Raw genomic sequence first — 20,190 nt, forward strand, 5'->3', positions numbered from 1 at the left:
AAATGGAGGAGTGGACTGAAAGATGGGGGGGACAGTCATGTTTGGGGAGTATCTGGTACCAAATGAATGCATGGTCGGCTGCATTCTTTTTTTTTTCAAGGAGGTACCCGAGATTGAACCAGAACCTCGTATGTGGGAAGCAGTCACTCAGCCACTGAGCTACATCTGTGCCTGAATGAGAGCTGGTTTTCTCGTTTGTTTGTTTTTGTTTTTAGGAGGCACCGGGGAACAAACCCAGGACCTCGTCTGTGGGAAGCAGGTGCTCAGCCAGTTGAGCTCTCCTGGCTCCCGGCAGCGTTCCTGACTCCTGGGGAGGAAGGCTTCCCTTCCTCTTGGGCACCTCTGGATTTCCCCTTGGCCTCTCCCGCAGTGACCCCATGGGGCCCTCTTAGTGACTCTGCTCTCTCCTCCTCCCTAAGATGGTGGAAGACGGGCAGCCGGGGGACTTGGAGAAGAAGGCCGATGAAGTTTTCCACTGCCCCGTGTGCTTCAAGGAGTTCGTGTGCAAGTACGGCCTGGAGACCCACATGGAGACACATTCGGATAACCCCCTACGGTAGGAAGAGGCCTTGGGAACCGTGTCCCGGGACACTCTTTCCTCTTTCTCCTGGCGTGGGGCGCCTTCGCGTTTCCATCGCTCCACGCTGGGTTTCAGCGACGACTGGGCGCAGGGAGGTTTTAGTAGGGGTGTGGTGTGGCCGCAGGTGTCCGAGTGGGGGGCTGGAGCCCCAGGTCTCTCCCTGTGGTCCCCTGATGAGGCCACGTGTTCTGATGCGTCACCGGCCACTGGGACAACAGTGGCGTTGACTTCACAACAGGCGTTCGACCCAGGTGCTGTCAGCCATGCACGAGGACAGGTAGAAGGCCACGTACCTGCCCCAGTCCACGTTAGGTGCCCTGAGTGTTTGCACGTGACCTGGACTTGGTAGCGCAAAAACCTCAGAAGGCGTTTTGGAAGAAGAGAAAGTTCCGCTTAGCCTGAGAGGCCCGACCTGAAGCAAAGCCCATTAGGTTTCAATAAAACTGTGATTGATGATTGCACTTCTGGGCCAGGTTCAAGTGCAATGGCTTTTCTGGCCCTGGCTTTTTGAGCCTCAGCCTTGCCAGTCAGGAAATGTGGATGTCAGGATTACTTTCCAGTAGAATTTAAGGGAAACTCATCTTTTGTTTCCCTGCCTTCTCTGATAAATCACCAGGCAGAGTGTTCCGTGTTGGTAATGAATGGATGGGTTTGGAGCCTTTTTCTGCAGAATGTCACTTGCTAAAATGTTACTGCCATAATTTTATTTAATTGTGGCTATATATATCATACAATTTGCCATTTTAAATGTACAATTCAGTAACATGATTTACTTTTACAGTGGTATGCTACCATTGCTGCCATCTATTACCAACAAATTTTTTTCCCTTTAGGAGGTGCCGGGGTTTGAACTCAGGACCTCATACATGGGAAGCAGGCGCTCAACCACTGAGCTACACCCGCTCCCCTTACCACCTGAAACAGAAACTCTGTATCCATTAAGCAATAACTGCCCTTACCCCTCAGCCCGTGGTGGCCTTTCATCTACTTTATATCTTTATGAATTTGCCTATTCTAGATACTTTATGTAAGTGGACTCCTACAATATTTGCCCTTTTGTGCCTGGCTTATTTCACTCAGCACGTTATCTTCAAGGTCCATCTGTGCTGCAGCAGGTATCAGCCCTTCATTCTTTTCCTGCCTGAGTAATACTCCATGGTGTGTACGTAACACATTTTGTTTATGCATTCATCTGTCACTGGACACTTGGGTTGTTTCCACTTTCTGGCTACTGCCAGTTAGGCCATTAGGGACACTGGTGTATGCACCACAGTTTTTAAGCATTGGAAAAAACAAAGAACATATGGGAGCTTTTTCTATAGTTACAAGATTTCAAAATAGTCTATCCCGAAAATTCCAGCTTAAGGGCCATCTCATCAGAGGCAAGTGTAGACATAGTTCTAGAAGACAGCTTGGTTGTGTGAGAACTGGGGCATCTGTTTATCAGAATTGGAGTTATGTGGACCGGATTTCATTCCTGGGGACACCGATTTCATTCCTTGGGGATACATGTTTAGTTGTGACTTAGGAATGAAAAGGTTTGAGCAAACTAAAGACTTTTTTTGTCAGGGGGGAAAAACCTAATTGTATGGTAACTTAAAACCATGTCAAATATCATTATCCTTAATCACATTAGCTTGACATTTTTCCATTGGGGAAAAAAAGAATTTATGAAGAGTTTAAACTCCTGAGCAATTGAAGTGCTATAAGATAAACGTCTCTGTGGAACTCCCCAGCCTCAGGAAACTGCACGATGTGTTGCCAGAACACATCCCTGCCTCAGTTTCCTCATCTGTCAAATGGAAGGAAGGCTGGACCAGATAATCCCTAAGTTCCCTTTCTGATCTTAAATTCTATACTTCTTTTCTTTTTTTTTTTTTTTTAAGATTTATTTTATTTGTTTCTTTCCCCTTCCCCGCCCACCTCCTCCCCCCATTGTCTGCTCTATGTGTCCATTCCCTGTGTGTTCTTGTGTTCTTCTCTGTCCACTTGCATTCTCGGCAGAACCAGAAATCTGTCTCTTTTTGTTGTGTCATCTTGCTGTGTCAGCTCTTGGTGTATGCAATGCCACTTCTGGGTGAGCTGCGCTTTTTTTGCGCGGAGTGGCTCTCTTTGCACGTGGGGCCTCCTCTATGCGGGGGACACCCCTATGTGGCATGGCACTCCTTGCGCGTGGCAGCGCTGCACGTGGGCCAGCTCACCACACAGGTCTGGAGGCCCCAGGTTTGAACCCTGGATCTCCTATATAGTAGGTGGACGCCCTATCAGTTAAGCTACATGCGCTTACCAAATTCTGCAGTTCTAAATCCAGTTTCCCAACGACTGTTCATCTGAAGAAGGCATTTGGCTTCTTCCTTTTGTAGCCCCTCTAATTCTGAGATTCAGGAACTTGACTTTATGGTTTCATCAGTGTCCACAGCATCCCCAGGATGTGGGCTTGTGGGTGGTAAAAATGAACTCATTCTCCAGGCAGAAGACCTGAGCAAACGGGGGCGAGCCTGCCCCAAGAGCCTCCCCAGGGCCCGAGGGTTAGGCACGGCCCGCAGGACTGGTTTTCTCTGCATACCTCCATCCATTTTGTTCCATTTAGTGTTTTATTCTGCAGTCAGTGCTTGTCTTAGGAACTACCCATTTGCCCCTTCTAGAGAATTCTTTCCTGCAGGAAAGCATCAGCCTCCTTATGAGATTTCTGGGCAGTGGCACTTCAGAGCACAGTGACAGGCGAGTCCCCAAGGTCCTCCTGGTCAGTGTAGCCCTGCGCCATGGCCTGCTGCCCCCGAGTGGGACGGGTGGGTGTACGACTGCGGGGACCGGAGGTGGGAGAGGACACTGGCTGTTCCGTCAGGGAAGGACGGCTGCGGCTGGGTGCGCCATCCCCAGGCGGCCGAGGGTGGCGGCCCGAAGAAGGTGTGACGTTGAACCTGCCTTTGTGCCTGTCGCCCTCCCGGCGAGGAGCTGCCCTTCCTCACTCGGTGGGGGCCTTTGGGCTGCTGGAGGTGGTTGGTGGCCACCCTGGGAGCATGGCCCTCCTCCCCCGGAGCTCCCTGCTGCATCCACTGGGCTACACACGGGTGGCCCCGCATCCCCGGGTGAGGGAGGCTGTCCCCCTCCTTGACACCGCCAAGCGGTGTCGCCAGGCAGTGCAGGCTCATGTCTGGGCACCGAGAGTTGCTGATGCCAGAATACAGTGAAGTTCCCGTTTTTTCCTGCTGCTGCGCATCCACATCGTGCCCCGCTGTGGGAGCAGGCCCGAGGCAGGCAGCGAGCCGTGCCGGTAGCTGGTGGGGAGACTGCCGGTTCACCCCGAGCTGAAGCAGACACGGCTCCGCTGGCAGACCCCAAGGCAGCAGGACCACAGCACGATGCTGCCCGTTCCGACAGAGCGCTTCTAACTCAGAACAGCTGTCGGCTTCTCTCCCCCTTCTCCTGTGCCCCCCGCCCCCAGGCTAGCAGGACTCCCGTTGTTCCTTAAGAAGCAGTGTCGGGAACCCAAACTCGTCGAAAGGCTGAGGCCACTCTCCTGTGCTTGCCCGCGTTTCGAATTAACGGAGCGCCAGTGTAGAACGAGAAGTAGCAATGGGAAGCAGGCGAGCCCGGCAACCAGCGCCGCGCATCTCCCGTGCCCTGACGTGGCCAGCAGAAAATTGCCGCCCTCCGCATGACTTCCCCAGAAAAGGAAGAGAAGGCGGATCCACGGGGCTTAGTGTGCGCTGGCTTCGGAATCCCAGACCTGGCGGACGGAGTGTTCAGAGAGCAAGTGCACGGAAAGAGGACATCCCTGCGCGGGCCTTTCGTGGTGTTGAATGTCTTGCTCAGTTGTAAGAATAGAACAGAGTGTCAGAGTGTCCCTTGGTCTGGATAAGCTCAGTGGCAGCCGAGTCCAGGCCAGCGTGGTCTAGCAGAAAGCGAGCCACGCCTGTCATTTTCAATGTTAAAAAGTAAAAAGACCGGAGCCGATGTCGCTCGAGTGGTTGAGTGCCTGCTTCCCATATACGAGTCCTGGGTTCGATCCCTGGTGCCTCCTGAAAACAAAAACAAGCTAACAAACGAAAGATCACTTCAGGGGAGCCAGTGTAGCTCCACCGTTGAATACCGGCTTCCCACATACACGGCCCTGAGTTCAATCCCCGTCCCCAGTACCTAAAAAGAAAAAAAAAACAGAAATGGGTGAGACAAATGCGTTAGTGATTATACCAGTATATTTAAAAGTGGAATTGCGATATTTGCTCAATATAGAGATGACTGATGATGCGTGGTTCCCGTTCTCGTCCTCATACGCAGTCTTTGGGCCCCAGTGCGCATGTTCCAGGTAACAGCCACTCAGTCCCCCTTCGCCGTCCTCCGGCGCTCCCCGGCCACGTGGCCACGGGGCACCCGCCTTCCTGTGGCTGAGACCACAGCAGGGCAGCGGCTCGGATGCCGACGTCCCCCGCTCTTCCGAAGGACCCTCTCGGGGCGCCTGGGTGGGCAGGGGCGGGTGGGGGCTGGGCAGGGACCGCCGCAGCGTCCCTGCGTTGGGGCGACTGGCATTGGGCCACGGCGGCTGCCGTCGAAGAGGGCCTCTTGCTCGAGGGAGGCCGGGTACTCGTGTTTTTTCTCTAACGTGTTCCACAAGCTACAGAGCGCTGCTCACATGCCGGGCGCTCGAGCGGGCTCGGAGAAGCCGGGGGTTGAGACAGGGCCCCGCAGGGGGCGTACACGGCAGAGAAGGGCGGGCGCCGAGGCCCCGTCCGCGTCGAGGAGCCCGGGCCCGCTCGGCCTGTCGCGCGGTCGCGTGGCGCCTCGCCGTCCCCTGCCTCCTCCGGTCGCCGTTGCTGGTGTCTGAGGGAATCGCACCTCTGGGCCAGGATGTGGGACCCCGAGGGGGCCTCTGCCCCCTCGCAGAAGAGATTCGGTGCTGCTGGGTGCAGCGGGGGAGCGGCCTCCAGGAGAGGCTGAGAGCGCCCGCTCCGAGAGAGGTGCCACAATCTTCTAGATTCCGGAACGTTCCGAGGAAAGTTCGGTTGCCCTCTCTGCCCCCACGCCCCCATCGCTGTAGAGGAGCCCTGAGACGACTCTTCGGCCCGCTTGTTTAAGCGCCATCTGAAAAACCAGGCAAAGGTAGACGGCGCCGTTCCTCAGGGGCCTGGGCTCCGTCAGGTGGGAGCAGAGTGGAAGCCGCTTGGGGCGAGGAGGGGCGGCGGAGGGCGCCGGGGCGGCTTGGACCTCTGCGCGCCGGGACGGGCCTGCCAGGCCCCGTGCCCACCCCAGGCCACGTCGGGTCGGGGGCGAGCGGGCGCCGCGGCGCAGCCTGGCAGACCCCTGGGGCGCGGGGAGGGGTGGCCGTGCCCCGGGCGGCTGAGAGCTGTCATAGGCTGTCACTGTTCTCCCAGCAACTGGGAGAGATTAGTGCAGCTGTTTGATGTCAGTCCGCAGACCCCGGGGACGTGGGGGGGAGCGGCGGGGGGAGGCCGGCCCGCGGAGGTGGGGGGTGTGCTGGAGTGGGAGGGAGGGCGGGGGGGGGGGGGGGGGGTTGTGGGGGGGGGAAGCTGGGCCCAGGAGGAATCCGGGCCTGCCGGGAGCCTCCTGGGGAGGAGAAGGTATTTGCACTTACTCCTCCTTGCCTCTGGAGACAGAGAAGGAAACATGAAGCATGAAATCCCTTTTTAAAAGGAATGTCAGTCTCTCAATTTAAAAAAAAACAAAAAACCGTAATGAGCAAGAAAGCAAGCAATCTCTCAAAGGGTCCAGAGCGCTGCTGCCTTCTGGGCAAGGTGGTGCTCGAGGCAGTGCTGGATGGAAGGAGCTGGGTGTGCCCTGGGGTTGCCCGAGCTGGGAGGGCCACTCTCCAGCGTCCAGGCGTTCGAACTTGACATTGGGCTGCGTGAGGAGTCAGGCATCTGCACATCGCTGTCCTCTGAGTTTCAAGGGTAGCCAATAGGGCAGAGTCAAGCCGACTAAAGGCTAAATGAGCGTTCGCTTCTGATCCTATTATTTAAAATCATGTCTTTTTCAATATCTAAAACCTTCCAAGGCTTACAGTTAGGGTTTTGCGCCACTGTTTGGGTATCCCCTTCCAAGGAAATGGAGGAGTCCGATTCCAGGGCTTCTCCCCAAAACTGTTTACTTGACCGAGCACATAAAAGCATCTTGTGCTTAGTTCTTTATTGTCGTGAAGAGTGGCCTTTATCTGGGTTTGCCTTTGTAAAGATTGGGAAATGGCGTGGCTACTTGAATTTGGTTGGAGTCCACCTACCAAGTTTTATAATCAAACTGTGTCGAAAGCCGGGTACTTAAATAACTAGAACGGCACATCATTTTCCTTCTATCGTTGGGGAAATCTGAGATTCTAAAGAAATTAATTCCATGATGTTTAGAAATTTGCCAGTTTACCCCTCAGCCTTTCAAAAATACACTTAGCGAAGTTAAACATAATTTAACCCTTTTGTGCGTGGCTCCAGGGTCATCTGCCTGTCCTTCAACAGCCAAGGTAGTGGGTTTAACAAAACTAGGTGAATGTAAAAGTAAGGAGATCCCAGTGAGTACCTGAGAGGCTGATCTTGAACTGTCCTGAGAAGTTTGTCCTCTTTAGGAATTTGTGCACTGGGGTTTTTTTCTTATTTGGGGCTTTCATCTTTTTCGGGAGAGTTAAGATACAGTAAGATATTATTAGTATCAAGCACTGGGGGGGAGCTGATTTCCAAATTGTTTAGCCACAGCATTGAAAAAAGAAACAAAGGACCTGGTGGCTCTGTTTTCCATTTCTCTAACTCTTACTGCTCATCACTTTGCCCTCAAGCATGACTCTTCATCTGATTTGATGCTTAATTATGGGCGCTCCTTCACTTCAGGTTCTTCCCGAGGTTATTTGGGAACCCGCTCCAGTTTGGGCCTCAGGTCAAATATCCGGGATGCATGCTCATTTTCAAGAAGTACAGAGAGTGAGCTCTCCCAAGAGCCAGCAGAACTGCAGGGTCTGGAAGCAGGCACGGCTCCAGCCGTCGAACTCCTGCTTCGTACATGGGAGGTCCTGGGTTCAGTCCCCAGAACCTCACAAAAACAGACAGCAAAGGAAGCAACCAACTCAGGGAAGCCCATGTAGCTCAGTGGTTGAGCGCCAGCTTCCCACATCAGAGGCCCCAGGTTCAATTCCCGGCCCCCGGAACCTAAAAAAACCCAGGTCTGGTCCTTTTCCCTTATTCTGCACAGAGAATATCTATGATAATGCTGGTCACACTGTCTTTCTACACCAGCCCAGAATTATGCAGTTTTCTTTTTTGAAAAGTAAATAAGTAAACAAGTTTTAAAAAAGGAGACTGTAGCATCTTATAAGACCAAGGACTTTTGTTGTCAGAAGTCCAGATTTGGGTGGTGCCCTGCCTGGTTCGTGCTGCATTCCATGTCAGTTCCCAATTCAGGGACTTCCTTGTAAGATTAATGGTGGAGGAACAAGAACATAATTCCATTGCATCTGAGTCCTTTGAGAGCTGGGAAGACTGAAAGTTCAGCTCATAAGCAAGAGCGCTTTTCCGGGGCTCCTGGGCGCGGGATCGCGGCCACTCCTGCTTTGGCCAGCCCCCTGCCCGCATCCCTGGGCAGCGGCCGGCGGCCCCAAGGGCCGGTGATTCCTGACAGTGGGAGCTCCGCCCGCCGCCCCTGGAGGGAGTCGGGGCTCTCTCTCTGACCATGCTGGCCCCCAGCTCTTTCAGAACCCGCTCGGCCGAAGTCAGAGCCAGCCATGGGGTTTTGTTTGGGTGTTTCATCTTTGTTTTTGCCGAAGGGAAAGCGACAGGAGTGGCAGTCACGGCCCGTGCCAGTGCCTGCCTTGGACACTGGCACCTGAAAGGCACTTAGAATGGAGAAGCACGTTCCCGCCATGCCCAGCTCCCTGCGGGCCGTGCTCCCCTCCCCAGCCCCCCGTATTCTGCCTGACCCCCCCACCCCCGTCCTGCCAGCCACGACCAGGGTTGCAGCTCGGCTCACCCACCCCGCGCCTCCCACTGACGGCCGCCTGGGAACCCCAAGCACCCTTGCCCTATCTGTGCTTCACACCCGCCTAGCACCCCTTCTATGGCCTTCCAAGTGGTGCTGAAGGAGGCTGGGAGAGCGGAGATAAACTGCAGGCAGTCACCCTCCCGCGCACCACATTCACTCAACCCCAGGCCAGGCTCTCTGTCCCCCCGCCTGGCCGCCCTACTCATTCCTTTGCCACCCACCGGGCCCCTGGCCCGTACCCCCTGCAGGAGGCAGAACCCTGCCACGTGGGGGCCAGCGGAGGGCATGTGGGATCAGAGGAAGAAAATCTGCCCCCTGGCCTTCTAAATTAGAAGTTCCGGCTCTCATAAACACGTGCAAGATTTCCGGTGTTTGTCTGGGTGAAATAGGGTTCTGTGACCGCCTCCCAGAAGCAGTTTACTTGCGTGAACCGTGGTTCTGTGCCCAGTCAGGGTTGAGCATCCTTTTGTACATCATTTCAGGCTGATTGCCCCTCCTTAGATCTCACCCCTGACTGTCATTTGAAATGTTACTTAAACTGTCCTTTGGAGGTGTGTCCATCCCCCCCCACTGGTAAATGTCTTTTCTTGAGAGTCATCGATTTCAGCATATGATTTAAAGAAAAGGAAGAAATTTCCTTTTTGGAAGGGACGGCGAGACTCTCCTTAGCTTCCTAAAATCCGATGAATAGGTACACACTTCCCCCCCAAATCCATTCATCTTCCCAACAGTCTGGTTAGTCTCCATTTGGAAAAGTTGCCCTCGGTCCCCTGCGGCGGGCAAGTCGGAAAGGCCGCCTGGCTCCGGGACTCATACGGTTTCCCTCTGGCACGTTGTCAAAGGCACTTGCAAAATGAACTTGTCCCACAGCCCTCCCCTCGCCTGAGTACAGTTTTGCCCCATCTGACTGTGTTGCAATCGCCCTGCTGTTCACGAGTTCCTGGCAGAGTCGAGATAACCCACAAAGCGTGGGGGAGGGGAGCGGGGGACCCCCAGCCCACGGCTGTGCTTTTAGCAGTTTGCAGCCTTAATGAAGAGTGACAAGCCCAAGTGGGGTTTGCAAATGCCGGGAGAACGGGGCCTGCAGCCGGCGCTGCAGCATCGTCCTCGGATTCACAATGACCTCCATTGTCCTTGAGGAGCTGCCTGGGAACAGGGTTGCAGGGCGTTGCTGCCCGGCCGGGAGCTGTGGGACTGGAGTGTCTGGCTGATAAAGGCCCTTCTAAGTGTGTCTGGGGATAGTTTTGCACACTGGCTTTTTTTAAGCTCTATCAACAGGTGCCGAGTGTGAAGTGGAAGCCAGGGTGTTTTTTCTGCGGGCATTTCTTTCCTCCTCTTAGCCAACCCTAGGACGTGCTTCAGGTCTCGGCGGAGAAGTTTTTTTTTCCCCTCTGCCCCTTCTGAGCGGGCTGTTTGTGAGATGGCACCCCTCGTCTCTTCGGAAATGAAAGAGGAGTGCCTGCGTTGAAATCACAGGAAGGTGGAGCTGCCAGGTGCGGGTCTGTGCTTCGTTAAGGTGTTACGAGAGAAACACTCATTTCGCCCTGGAAGTCTCAGGATTAAACAGAAGTGGTCGTTCCAAAGTTGCAGAAGTTCTTGAGAATGAAGAAAGAACATATTCATTTGAAATTAAAATTCTATTTTTTATGCATGTTCATGTGTTTGATAAAATGTGCCCAGCAGTGGGCTATTCCTGACCTTTTTTTTTCCCCAAGCAATATAAAATAATTAAATTTGTAGTGGCACCTTGCCAAGTTCAAAGCAATTGCTATTATTTGCAATAATACCAGAGGTTCTCATATAACAGATAAGAAAGAAAACAGGCTCAGAAAAGGAGGAGAGAATGCAAAGATGCCTAAAGTATGGATAGTTTCTCTTCTCCAGAAGCTCTCACAGGCTCGTAGTTTAAGATGTTTCTAGATTCTGGATTCTCTAATTCCCTCTATAATCTGTTTTCTAATCCTGCCCAATTACAAGTCACCTGGAGTGATTGTTAAGAGAGAAACTCCTAGCCCCTGTTTTGATTTTGGTAGGTCTGGGGTGGGACCCAAGAATCTGCTCTTTTTTTTTTTTTTTTTTTAAACCAGGTCCCCAGGGGATTCTTATCTCCTGCAAACAGTAAGCCCTGAGATGTAGGTGTACGGGTCCTCATTTACATAGCAGTAAGCTAAAATGGATGAAAAAATTTGCCCAAGGTCAGACATTCAGTAAAAGGCAATACCGGAGTCTGTTACCCCCAGGGGATCCCCGGGCTCTGCTTTGGGACGCGGGGCTGGAGGTCCACCCAGGAAATGTGCTCCTGCAGGAGGCGTGCAGGTATCACCGACCTGTTCTGGATGCCAGAAAAGGGGCAGGGGGTCAAAAGGTGAATCAGAATGGAAGGTGACGTGAGCCAGCAGAGGCAGGGCACGAAAATTCAGTGCTACTCAGAATCCAGTGCCTGAGGAAAGGACAGTCTCCACTCCCTTTATTATCAAAACCTGCTTCTGCCTCTCACACTGAATTTTCTAAGCACCCACCTTGAGTCTGATTTTATGAAAAAGTCCTCCGGACTTAATCCCTGTTCAAGAAATTTGCAGGCTAGTAAAGCAGATGAGACATGAACTGTCATAAACGACTCAGCAACCAGACTGGGGCAAATACAGGACTAGAGAAATGCGGCTTCCAAATGGCAGAAGAACCACGTAATTTATGTAATGGCCAGGGACACATGTAACGCACAGCTGTGAGCCCTTTCGGTATTTGCTATTTTATTCCTCTCCATTCCATTTCATGAATAAAACATACTGATTGAGATCCTTTCCCCAAAAAGGCCATGCCCTAGTACAGTAGTCTCCAAAGTACCAGGGAGGAGGGAGATCCCAGGGGGACCAGAAAAAAGTGAGACTTTTTATCTTACCTTTAAAAATGTCAACTTTTTAATCTTTTCTTTACATATACATAGTATATTATGTTTTATATACACATAAACGTGTGTATACACATATATATATATACCTGCATTCACACACATTTCTTTGTTAATCAATGAACAGATATGGGGTGCATGCTCAGAAATGACTTCCTGATGAGAAAGAATACAGTTTAAGAAGCCTGGAGGCGGTAGACTTGGCCTAGTGGTTAGGGCGTCCGTCTATCCCATGGGAGGCCCGCGGTTCAAACCCTGGGCCTCCTTGACCCGTGTGGAGCTGGCCCATGCGCAGTGCTGATGCACGCAAGGAGTGCCCTGCCACGCAGGGGTGTCCCCACGTAGGGGAGTCCCACTCGTGAGTAGTGCGCCCTGTAAGGAGAGCCGCCCAGTGTGAAAGAAAGTGCAGCCTGCCCAGGAATGGTGCCACACGTGGAGAACTGACACAACAAGATGACACAGCAAAAAGAAACACAGATTCCCATGCCACTGACAAGAACAGAAGCGGACAAAGAAGACGCAGCAAATAGACACAGAGAACAGACAACTGGGGTGGGGGGGGCAGGGAAGAAGGGGAGAGAAATAAATAAATCTTGTTTTTAAAAAAAAAAAGAAGCCTGGAGATTTCTTCTCAGGCCTACCTGCTCTCCCACAGTTCACTAATGTGCTACTTCAATACTGTTTCTTTCCAAACCTGTTCATGTCAATAATACTTTCAATCACTTAGTATAATTTAGTTACATTTCATATAAGCCAAAGAATTTTTTAAAAGTAGTCTCAGAAAACAAATTTGGAAAGACTTGTTACCATACAGATAAGACAGAATATGGGGGTTTTTTGTTGTTTTTTTTTTAAAGATTTATTTTTTATTTATTCCTCTCCCCTTCCCCTTTGTTGTCTGCTCTCTATGTCCACTCACTGTGTTCTTGCATCCGCGTGCATTATCCTGCGTCACTGGGAAACTGCATCTCTTTTTTGTTGTGTCATCTTGCTGTGTCAGTTCCCCATGTGTGCGGTGCCACTCCTGGGTGGGCTGCGCTTTTTTCACGCAGTACGGCTCTCCTTACAGGGTGCATTTCTTGCGCGTGGGGCTCCCCTACACTGGGGACACCCCTGCATGGCACAGCACTCCTTGTGCGCATCAGCACTGTGCGTGGGCCAGCTCCACACGGGTCAAGGAGGCCCGGGGTTTGAACCCTGGACCTCCCATGTGGTAGATGGACACTCTATCAGTTGAGCCCCATCCGCTTCCCAGAATATGGTTTTAATTGCATCCAAATTTAGGGTAGGTGAGACAACTCTTAACAGTTGAGAGGAATGACCGTAAAAATCCAGAATTCTGCCTGATTTTGGTTTGCACAACTGGAAGTTCTTACTGCACTTGGAAGAATCCAAAACTGGACGCGTGATTCAGAAAAGAGGACGTGGAACTTCAGTCACTGGGCCTAGACCCAAAGAAAAGTCCTTGGCCCTCCCTCGGACTGGCCAGTGAGACTTGATGTATCATATATTGTTGATGCGCTGACATTGACCTCTGGACCAACAGCGCTGTAACTCAGGCACGAACAAGTCCTGTGTAACAGACATTTTCTCCGTGAGGCCTGCCGCAGCCTTCTTGCACTTAGCAATACTGGACAGCACCTCAGCTCTACGCTTGGGCCATTTTATCCGGCGAAATCACCCCCAAAAATACCAAAATGCACTAAATACACCACAGAAAGGATACCTGTTTCCAGTTGGAGAACTGAAAACAGAAGGCAGAGCAGTTGCCTTGTTCACCATGAGCGGAGAACGTTTGTGTCAGTCGGCTCACACTTTTCATAGCTTTGTGCATGTCAGGGAATGACCGCAAGAAGAATTGCACAAGTATTGAATTTGGCATAACAGACTTCAGCATATAGGCAGAATTCGCAAATACAGAATCTACAAAGGATGAAGATGTTTACATACAGCCTGTGAAGTGTGTAAGGTGTATATGGGTTATTTTTTAGGAACCCTAGCCTTTTACTGGCCATCCCACAGCCCGTCTGTACTGCGTCACTTTCATCACAGAGCAAGTGTTGGCTTTTCAAGTGTGATTGACTGATCACAGACTCCTTTCTTACAAAATCTGCTCATTAAAATTAAATGAATTTGGGAAGCAGATGGGGCTCAAGCAGTTGGGCTCCCATCTGCCATGTGGGAGGTCCAGGGTTCAATTCCCACGGCCTCCTGGTGAAGATAAGCTGGCCTGCGCGGAGAGCCAGCGCCGCAAGATGACGCAACAAAAGAGACAGAGGAGAGACAAATAAGAGGCACGGCAGACCAGGTAGCTGAGGTGGCATTGTGCACGTCTCTCCCACTCCGAAAGGCTCCAGGATCAGTTCCTGGTGCCACCTAAAGGGAAGACAAGCAGACACAGAAGAATACACAATGAATGGACACAGAGAGCAGACAAGGTAGAGGGTGGGGGGTCGGGAATTAAATCTTTAAAAAAAAATTGAAATGAATTTAGGCCGTTATTGCACCGCGCTAGCATCCAGGACAGTGCCGGCAGTGGTGCAAATTAATTTAAAGCGCACTATAAATACCTTACACATAAGGTGTGCAGTGAATGCTAGTTTATGAGGAAGAGTGGGTTATTACAGGATCTCAGTTGGAAATGCTCGTCAAGGTCCGTTGGGTGACAGGTTTCCACAACCTTTATACACCCTCGTGTGTTTTTCACCTCCTGTCCTCACTGTTGAGTGAAGGTGCAGCTCTCCACCTCCTACAGCTCCTCCAGACCTCACCTCTGCTTCCAGTCCCGCCTGCGCAGAGGAGAACGGCAGTGAGGGGAGGGAGGAAACCTGAGCCAGCTCCAATGGTGTCCTCGACTTGACCACACTCCCAGCCAGCCCTGTACCCCTCTCTGCGCCAGAGCGTAATCCCACGCTTGTGCAGCTTCCCGTGCCCCAGGCTCACCCGTCGCTCCGGACCCCTGGCCCTCAGTTTTCCCAGAGGCCCGGATTATCCAGTAGGTCTGCTGGAGAAACAGCCCCACCGGGGAAACGGGCTCCGTCGTGTTCCGTGGGGCCAGAGTCGAGGGCGTCGCGGCTGAATTTTTGTTATAAGTGGGTCACCCACACGGATACAGATAACTGCCACAAATAGCAGCGTGGACATTGTTGGGACTTGAGGAAAGAGACTAAAAGCCATTTGTCAACCATTCTCTATTCTAAATGTATTAAGGAGCGTCCCAAGCACAAATAAAGTCGAGAGGATGGCATCGTGAACGCCTGTGTACCAACCCAGTGTCACAAAGTATCGGCTCACAGTCAGTCTTGGTTCTGGCCCCCTCCTCCCACCCCAGATGATTTCAGCACAAGTCCAGACAATCACGTGTTGTTGTAAATATTGCATTATAGCTCTCTAAAAGGAGAGAACTTGCAAACAACGAAACACCAGAATAACCATTATCATAACCAACAAATTGACAGCAACTTTTCTCTTTTTTTAAAGATTTATTTATCCCCCCCCCCCCCCCCCCCGTTGTCTGCTCTCTGTGTCCATCCACTGTATGTTCTTCTGTGTCCGCTTGCATTCTTGTCAGCGGAACCCAGAATCTATATCTGTCTTTGTTGCGTCATCTTGCTGCGTCAGTTCTCCGTGTGTGCGGCACCACTCCTGGGCAGGCTGGACTTTTTTCACGCAGGGAAGCTCTCCCTGTGGGGCACACTCCTTGTGCGTGGGGTTCCTGTACACAGGGGACACCCCTGCATGGCACAGCACTCCTTGCATGCATCAGTACTGCAAGCTCAACACGAGTCAAGGAGGCCGGGGTTTGAACCCTGGACCTCCCATGTGGTAGGCAGACACTCTAGCCATTGAGGCAAATCCACTTTCCAGATGGCAGCTTCTTAATATCATCAATTGCGACATCAGTGTGGGGTGTCTCCGGTCCGGGCGTTTATCTCTCGTTCTGCTGACGGGAGGGGTCGGGTGTGCAGTTAAACTTGAGCCAGGCAGGCCTGGAGTCAGCGCCTCACAGCCTGACGGCTTTTGGCCGCCGCCCTTGTTTGCAGTCACCTGCGCGGGCCCTGCCCAGACCGACCTCATCCCATGTCACAGAGCTGTCCCACGCCAGGTGGCGTAAAACCAGAGACGTGCTGTCTCTTGGCTCCAGGGGCCGGAAGTCCAGGCTCGGGGTGTCGGCAGGGCGCGCTGCCTCGGAAGGTCCAAGGGAAGGAGCTTCCCTGGCCCTGCCCAGCACCCAGGTGCTCCAGGGCTTGGGGGCATCGTCCCCCAGGGCCCCCGCCCCCCAGGGCCCTCTCCCTGGCACTGTCGGTGGCTCTTCCCCTTCCCACAAGGACATAATGACACCGCGCTGGGCCCACCCCGCTCCAGTTTAACTCCCCACCTTAACTAATCACACCTGCTGACCCTCTTCCCAAATCGGGGGTGAGGGGTTGAGCCTGAGTTTGTTGGGGAGTACGATTTTACCCCCAACAGCGGCCGAGGGCCACCCCGTTCCCTGCGCACTTCCCTCCCGCTGGCCAGCAGTGGTCCCCGTGGCTTGAAGCACCGTGACCGGGAGAGGACGGTGGCTATGGCAGTGAGAGGGGGCTCCCCAGGGAGAACACCTGCCCCGTGGGACGCCAGGCAGAGCTTTGAGGATTCCGGGTGCTCAGGATTATTGGAGGCTTTTACCCTGGGGCATAAGCCAAGCAGGACACCCTCAGGAGTTCTGTGTTCTGAAGGCTCCTGGGAGCTCGGTGGTCTCCACACAGTCGCTCGCCGTGGTGGGTCCTACCCCCGCAGGTGCGCGGAGCATGGTACTTCTTCCAGCGCTTCGTGGAAACGAGTTTGGCTACTTCACGGGCGATTGCCTTACGTCTTTATTTCCAGAGAAGAATTTCAAAGCACAAGCCTGGGCCGCGGGTTTCTCTCTCTGTAAACCAGCGGCATTAGTCCCTTAGGGTTTTGTGGGAGTCGAGTGCACATGGCACACAGGTGGAAGGGTGCTTGGTCCACAGTGGGTCCCGGGAACTGGCTCGTGAGTCCGGATCAGCACTGTCCACTAGAGCTTTCTCCGGTGGTGGAAACGGGCCAATGGGCACTGCCCAACACTGCCGAGGCCTGGAAACAAGGCTAGGGTGACTGAGGAATTTTAATTCACTTAAATCTAAGTAGCTTCATGTGGCTGGGGCTACCATATTCAACACAGGTCTTGGGGTGTTGATGATACGGTAATTACGTCGTTTTTACTATGGATCTCAGTTAAGATATAGAAGATGAAACTAGGGAGCCTTTTGAGGAAGGAGAGAGCCTGGGGCCTGGAAATCAGAGGGACCTGAGTGCAGATTTTGTCTTCTTTATCAGAAATGTAGGGGATTTCCATAGGCCCCACTCCATCCCCCTCCCACATTTTCCCACATTAACAATATCCTTCGTTAGTGTGGTCCATTTGTTAAAATTGATGAGCACGTCTTGAAGCACTGCTACCAACCGTGGACTATAGTTTGCAATTACAGTTTGCACTCTGTCCTGCACAATTTATAGGTTTTGACAAAATGCATAATGGCCTGTGTCTGTCATTTCAGTGTCATGCAGGACAATTCCCATGTCCCCAAAATGCCCCATGTTATGCCTATTCTTCCCTCTCCCTCCCCTCACAACCTCTGGTGGCCACTGCCTTTATATCAGTGATACAAGTTCTTCCATTGCTAGAATAATAATAAGTCTGTAATAGCTGAGTTCAGATTTTGTCCCCCTTTTTTTGGCATTTTTGGCTGGCATTTGAACCCAGGACCTTGTACATGGAATGTGGCATCCAACCACTGAGCTACATCTTCTTTCCAAGATTTTGTCTTTGTTTCTTAGTGACTCTGTAACCTCGGTCGTGTTGCTTAACATTTTGGGGCCTAAATAATTTCACCTGTGAAATGAGAGGACTGGTCCCTCCCCTGCCTGTCAGGGTTGTTGTATGGACTGCCCCTGGCAGTGCGCCCTTACTTACTTAGCATGTGCTCAGATAGGAGCTACTGTGATTTTTAAGATAACCGTGGGAGGAATACCAGAACTCACTGTGGGGAACAGATGTGGCTCAAGTGCTTGAGCACCCACTTCTCACATGGGAGGTCCCAGGTTCAGTCCCCAGTGCCTTCTAAAAACAAAGGCAAACAGCAAGCAAAGAAACCAGCTCAGAGGAGCCAGTGTTGCTCAGTGGTTGAGCACCGGCTTCCCACATACAAGGTCCCAGGTTCAATCCCTGGTCCGGGTACCTAAAAAACAAAGAAGGAAAAAAAAGAGCAATGTGTAGTACTTGCTGTCACTTGATACTCGTTCAGCTGAATATTTTAGTTCTCCATCTAACTGCATCAGATACCAGGGATACTGACCTAGTTGCTGTAGCTGTTGTGTAATTTTTCTTTTCTAGATTTATCCTTTTTTTTAAGAAAATTTTTGTGTGGTAAAGTACAGCATTTCCCATTTTAACTACTTTTACTTGTGCAGTTCAGTGGTGGTAATTACATTCACAACGTTTTGCATCGATCACCTCCATCCAGTACCAAAACTCTTCCAACACCCGAGGCATAAACTCTGCCCCATTAAGCATTCGCTCCCCTTCCCCCACCCCCACCCCGCCCCTGGCAATGGGTCTTATATCTGACTATGGATTTGCATATTCTAATTCTGTCACGTACATGAGGTCCTTTTATGTCTGGCTTATTTCAGTCAGCACGTGTTGAATATCCTTCCATGTTGTCACTTATATCAGCACTTCATTCCTTTTTACAGCTTGGATAATACTCCATTGTTGTGTAGACCACATTTTGTTTATCTGTTCATCGGTCGGACCCTTGGTTGCTCCCACCTTTTGGCAATTGTGAACGATGCTCCTAGGACATCAGTGTACGAGGACCTGTTCGAGACCCTGTTTCCAATTCTTTTCGCTCTATACCTGGAAGTGGAATTGCCGGGATGTATGGTAGCTGTATTTAGCTGTCTGAGGACTCGCCCAGCTGTTTTCCATAGCACCCGCACCATTTCGCCTTCCCACCAGCCATACGCAAGGATTCCTGTTTGGCCATATCCTTGCCCGTTCAGTCCTTTTCTTTCCCTGGTGTCAGCTATTCTAGTTTGCGGAAAGTGATGTCTCGTGGTTTTTGATTTACATTTGCCTAACAGCTAATGGTGTTGAGTATGTTTTCATGGGCTTATTGACCATTTATATATCCTCTTCAGAGAAATGTCTGTTCAAGTAAGTTGTGTAAGTTTATGCTGTTTTGACTGTCAAATGTTTACAATAAAAGGAATCCACTGAGCTGAGGGAGGGAGAAAACCTTTGAAATGATCAGTCAACCTTACATAATTCCAGGAAGTTCTCAGCTGTCCTCTCTTTGGACACAGACTCTGGCTGGTCACATATAAACATTGTGTTTTCTGCAAAGATTTGGTACTTAGGAGTTGGTAGGACATAATTTTTTTTTAGTTGTTCATAGTATTCCTTTATACATTTAACAAATTCTGCTCTATTTGCTGTTAGGTTCATATTTTCATTCCTAATGTGGGTTTTTTTGTTGTTCTTTTTGAGAGAGGTTGTGGGTTGACAGAAAAATCATGCATAAAAATACAGGATTCCCTTATACACCCAATTTTTTTTTAAGTTTTCTTTCTTTCCCTACCCTTTGCTGCCTGCACTCACTATCTGCTCTCTTGAGTCCATTCACTGGCCATTTTTCCGTGTCTGCTCGTCTTCTCATCTTCTTTTTAGGAGGCACTGGGAATCGATCCCAGGACCTCTGGTTAGGAGAGAGGTGCTCAATTGCTTAAGCTACCTCAGCTCCCTGGTCGGCTGCGTCTCTCACCATCTCTCCTCTGCATCTCCCTTTTGTTGCATCATCTTGCTGTACCCGCTCTCTGTGCTGCAGGCCGTCAACCCTCTGCAGCACGGGCCAGCTCGCAACAGGAGGCCCTGGGAATCTAACCTGGGACCTCCCATAGGGTAGATGGGAGCCCAGTCGCTTGAGCCACATCCACTTTCCCCTTATACTACCCTATTCTTTTTTTCTTTTTTTTTTAAGATTTATTTTTTATATATCTCTCCCCTTCCCTGCCCTTCCCCCACCCCCACCCCCGAGTTGTCTGCTCTCTGTATCCATTCACTGTGTGTTCTTCTGTGTCCACTTGTGTCAGTGGCACCCGGAATCTCTGTCTTTTTTCGTTGCGTCATCTTGCTGCATCAGCTCTCTCTGAGTGCAGCGCCACTCCTGGGCAGGCTGTGCTTTTTTCATGCAGGGCGGCTATCCTTGAGGGGCGTACTCCTTGCACATGGGCCTCCCCCATGTGGGGGACACCCCTACGTGGCAGGGCACTCCTTGCGTGCATCAGCACTGCGCATGGGCCAGCTCATCACACGGGTCAGGAGGCTCTGGGTTTGAACCCTGGGCCTCCAGTGCAGTAGGTGGATGCTCTATCCATTGAGCCAAATCCACTTCCCACCACCCTATCCTTAACTCCTTGCATTGGTGTGGAACATTTGTTACAAGTGATGGAATCACATTTTTATAACTGTGCTATTAACTTTTTAGTCAGTGGTTTAACCTAGGGTTCACTGTGCAGTGTAGTTCCACGGACTTTTTTATTATTATCTGTTACCATATATCCAACCTAGGATTTTCCCTTTTAATCACAGAGTATTTATTTCGGTGCTGTTGATTTTGTGATTTCTTTTAAGGGGAGGAAGAGGTGTTCGGAGCTCACCAGG

The 20,190-nt window shown here is 51.4% G+C and overlaps 1 protein-coding gene across 1 annotated transcript in view; it reads left to right on the forward strand.

Annotated features, from left to right (window-relative positions):
* RREB1 (ras responsive element binding protein 1) overlaps window positions 1-20,190 on the forward strand; it is a 144,571-nt gene that overhangs the window by 102,565 nt on the left and 21,816 nt on the right. Inside the window, 1 exon segment of the mRNA XM_071210960.1 lies at window positions 420-556. Coding sequence (XP_071067061.1) covers window positions 420-556 — 137 coding nt within the window.

Source organism: Dasypus novemcinctus, chromosome 22 (assembly GCF_030445035.2).
Source record: "Dasypus novemcinctus isolate mDasNov1 chromosome 22, mDasNov1.1.hap2, whole genome shotgun sequence".
Taxonomy (NCBI): domain Eukaryota; kingdom Metazoa; phylum Chordata; class Mammalia; order Cingulata; family Dasypodidae; genus Dasypus; species Dasypus novemcinctus.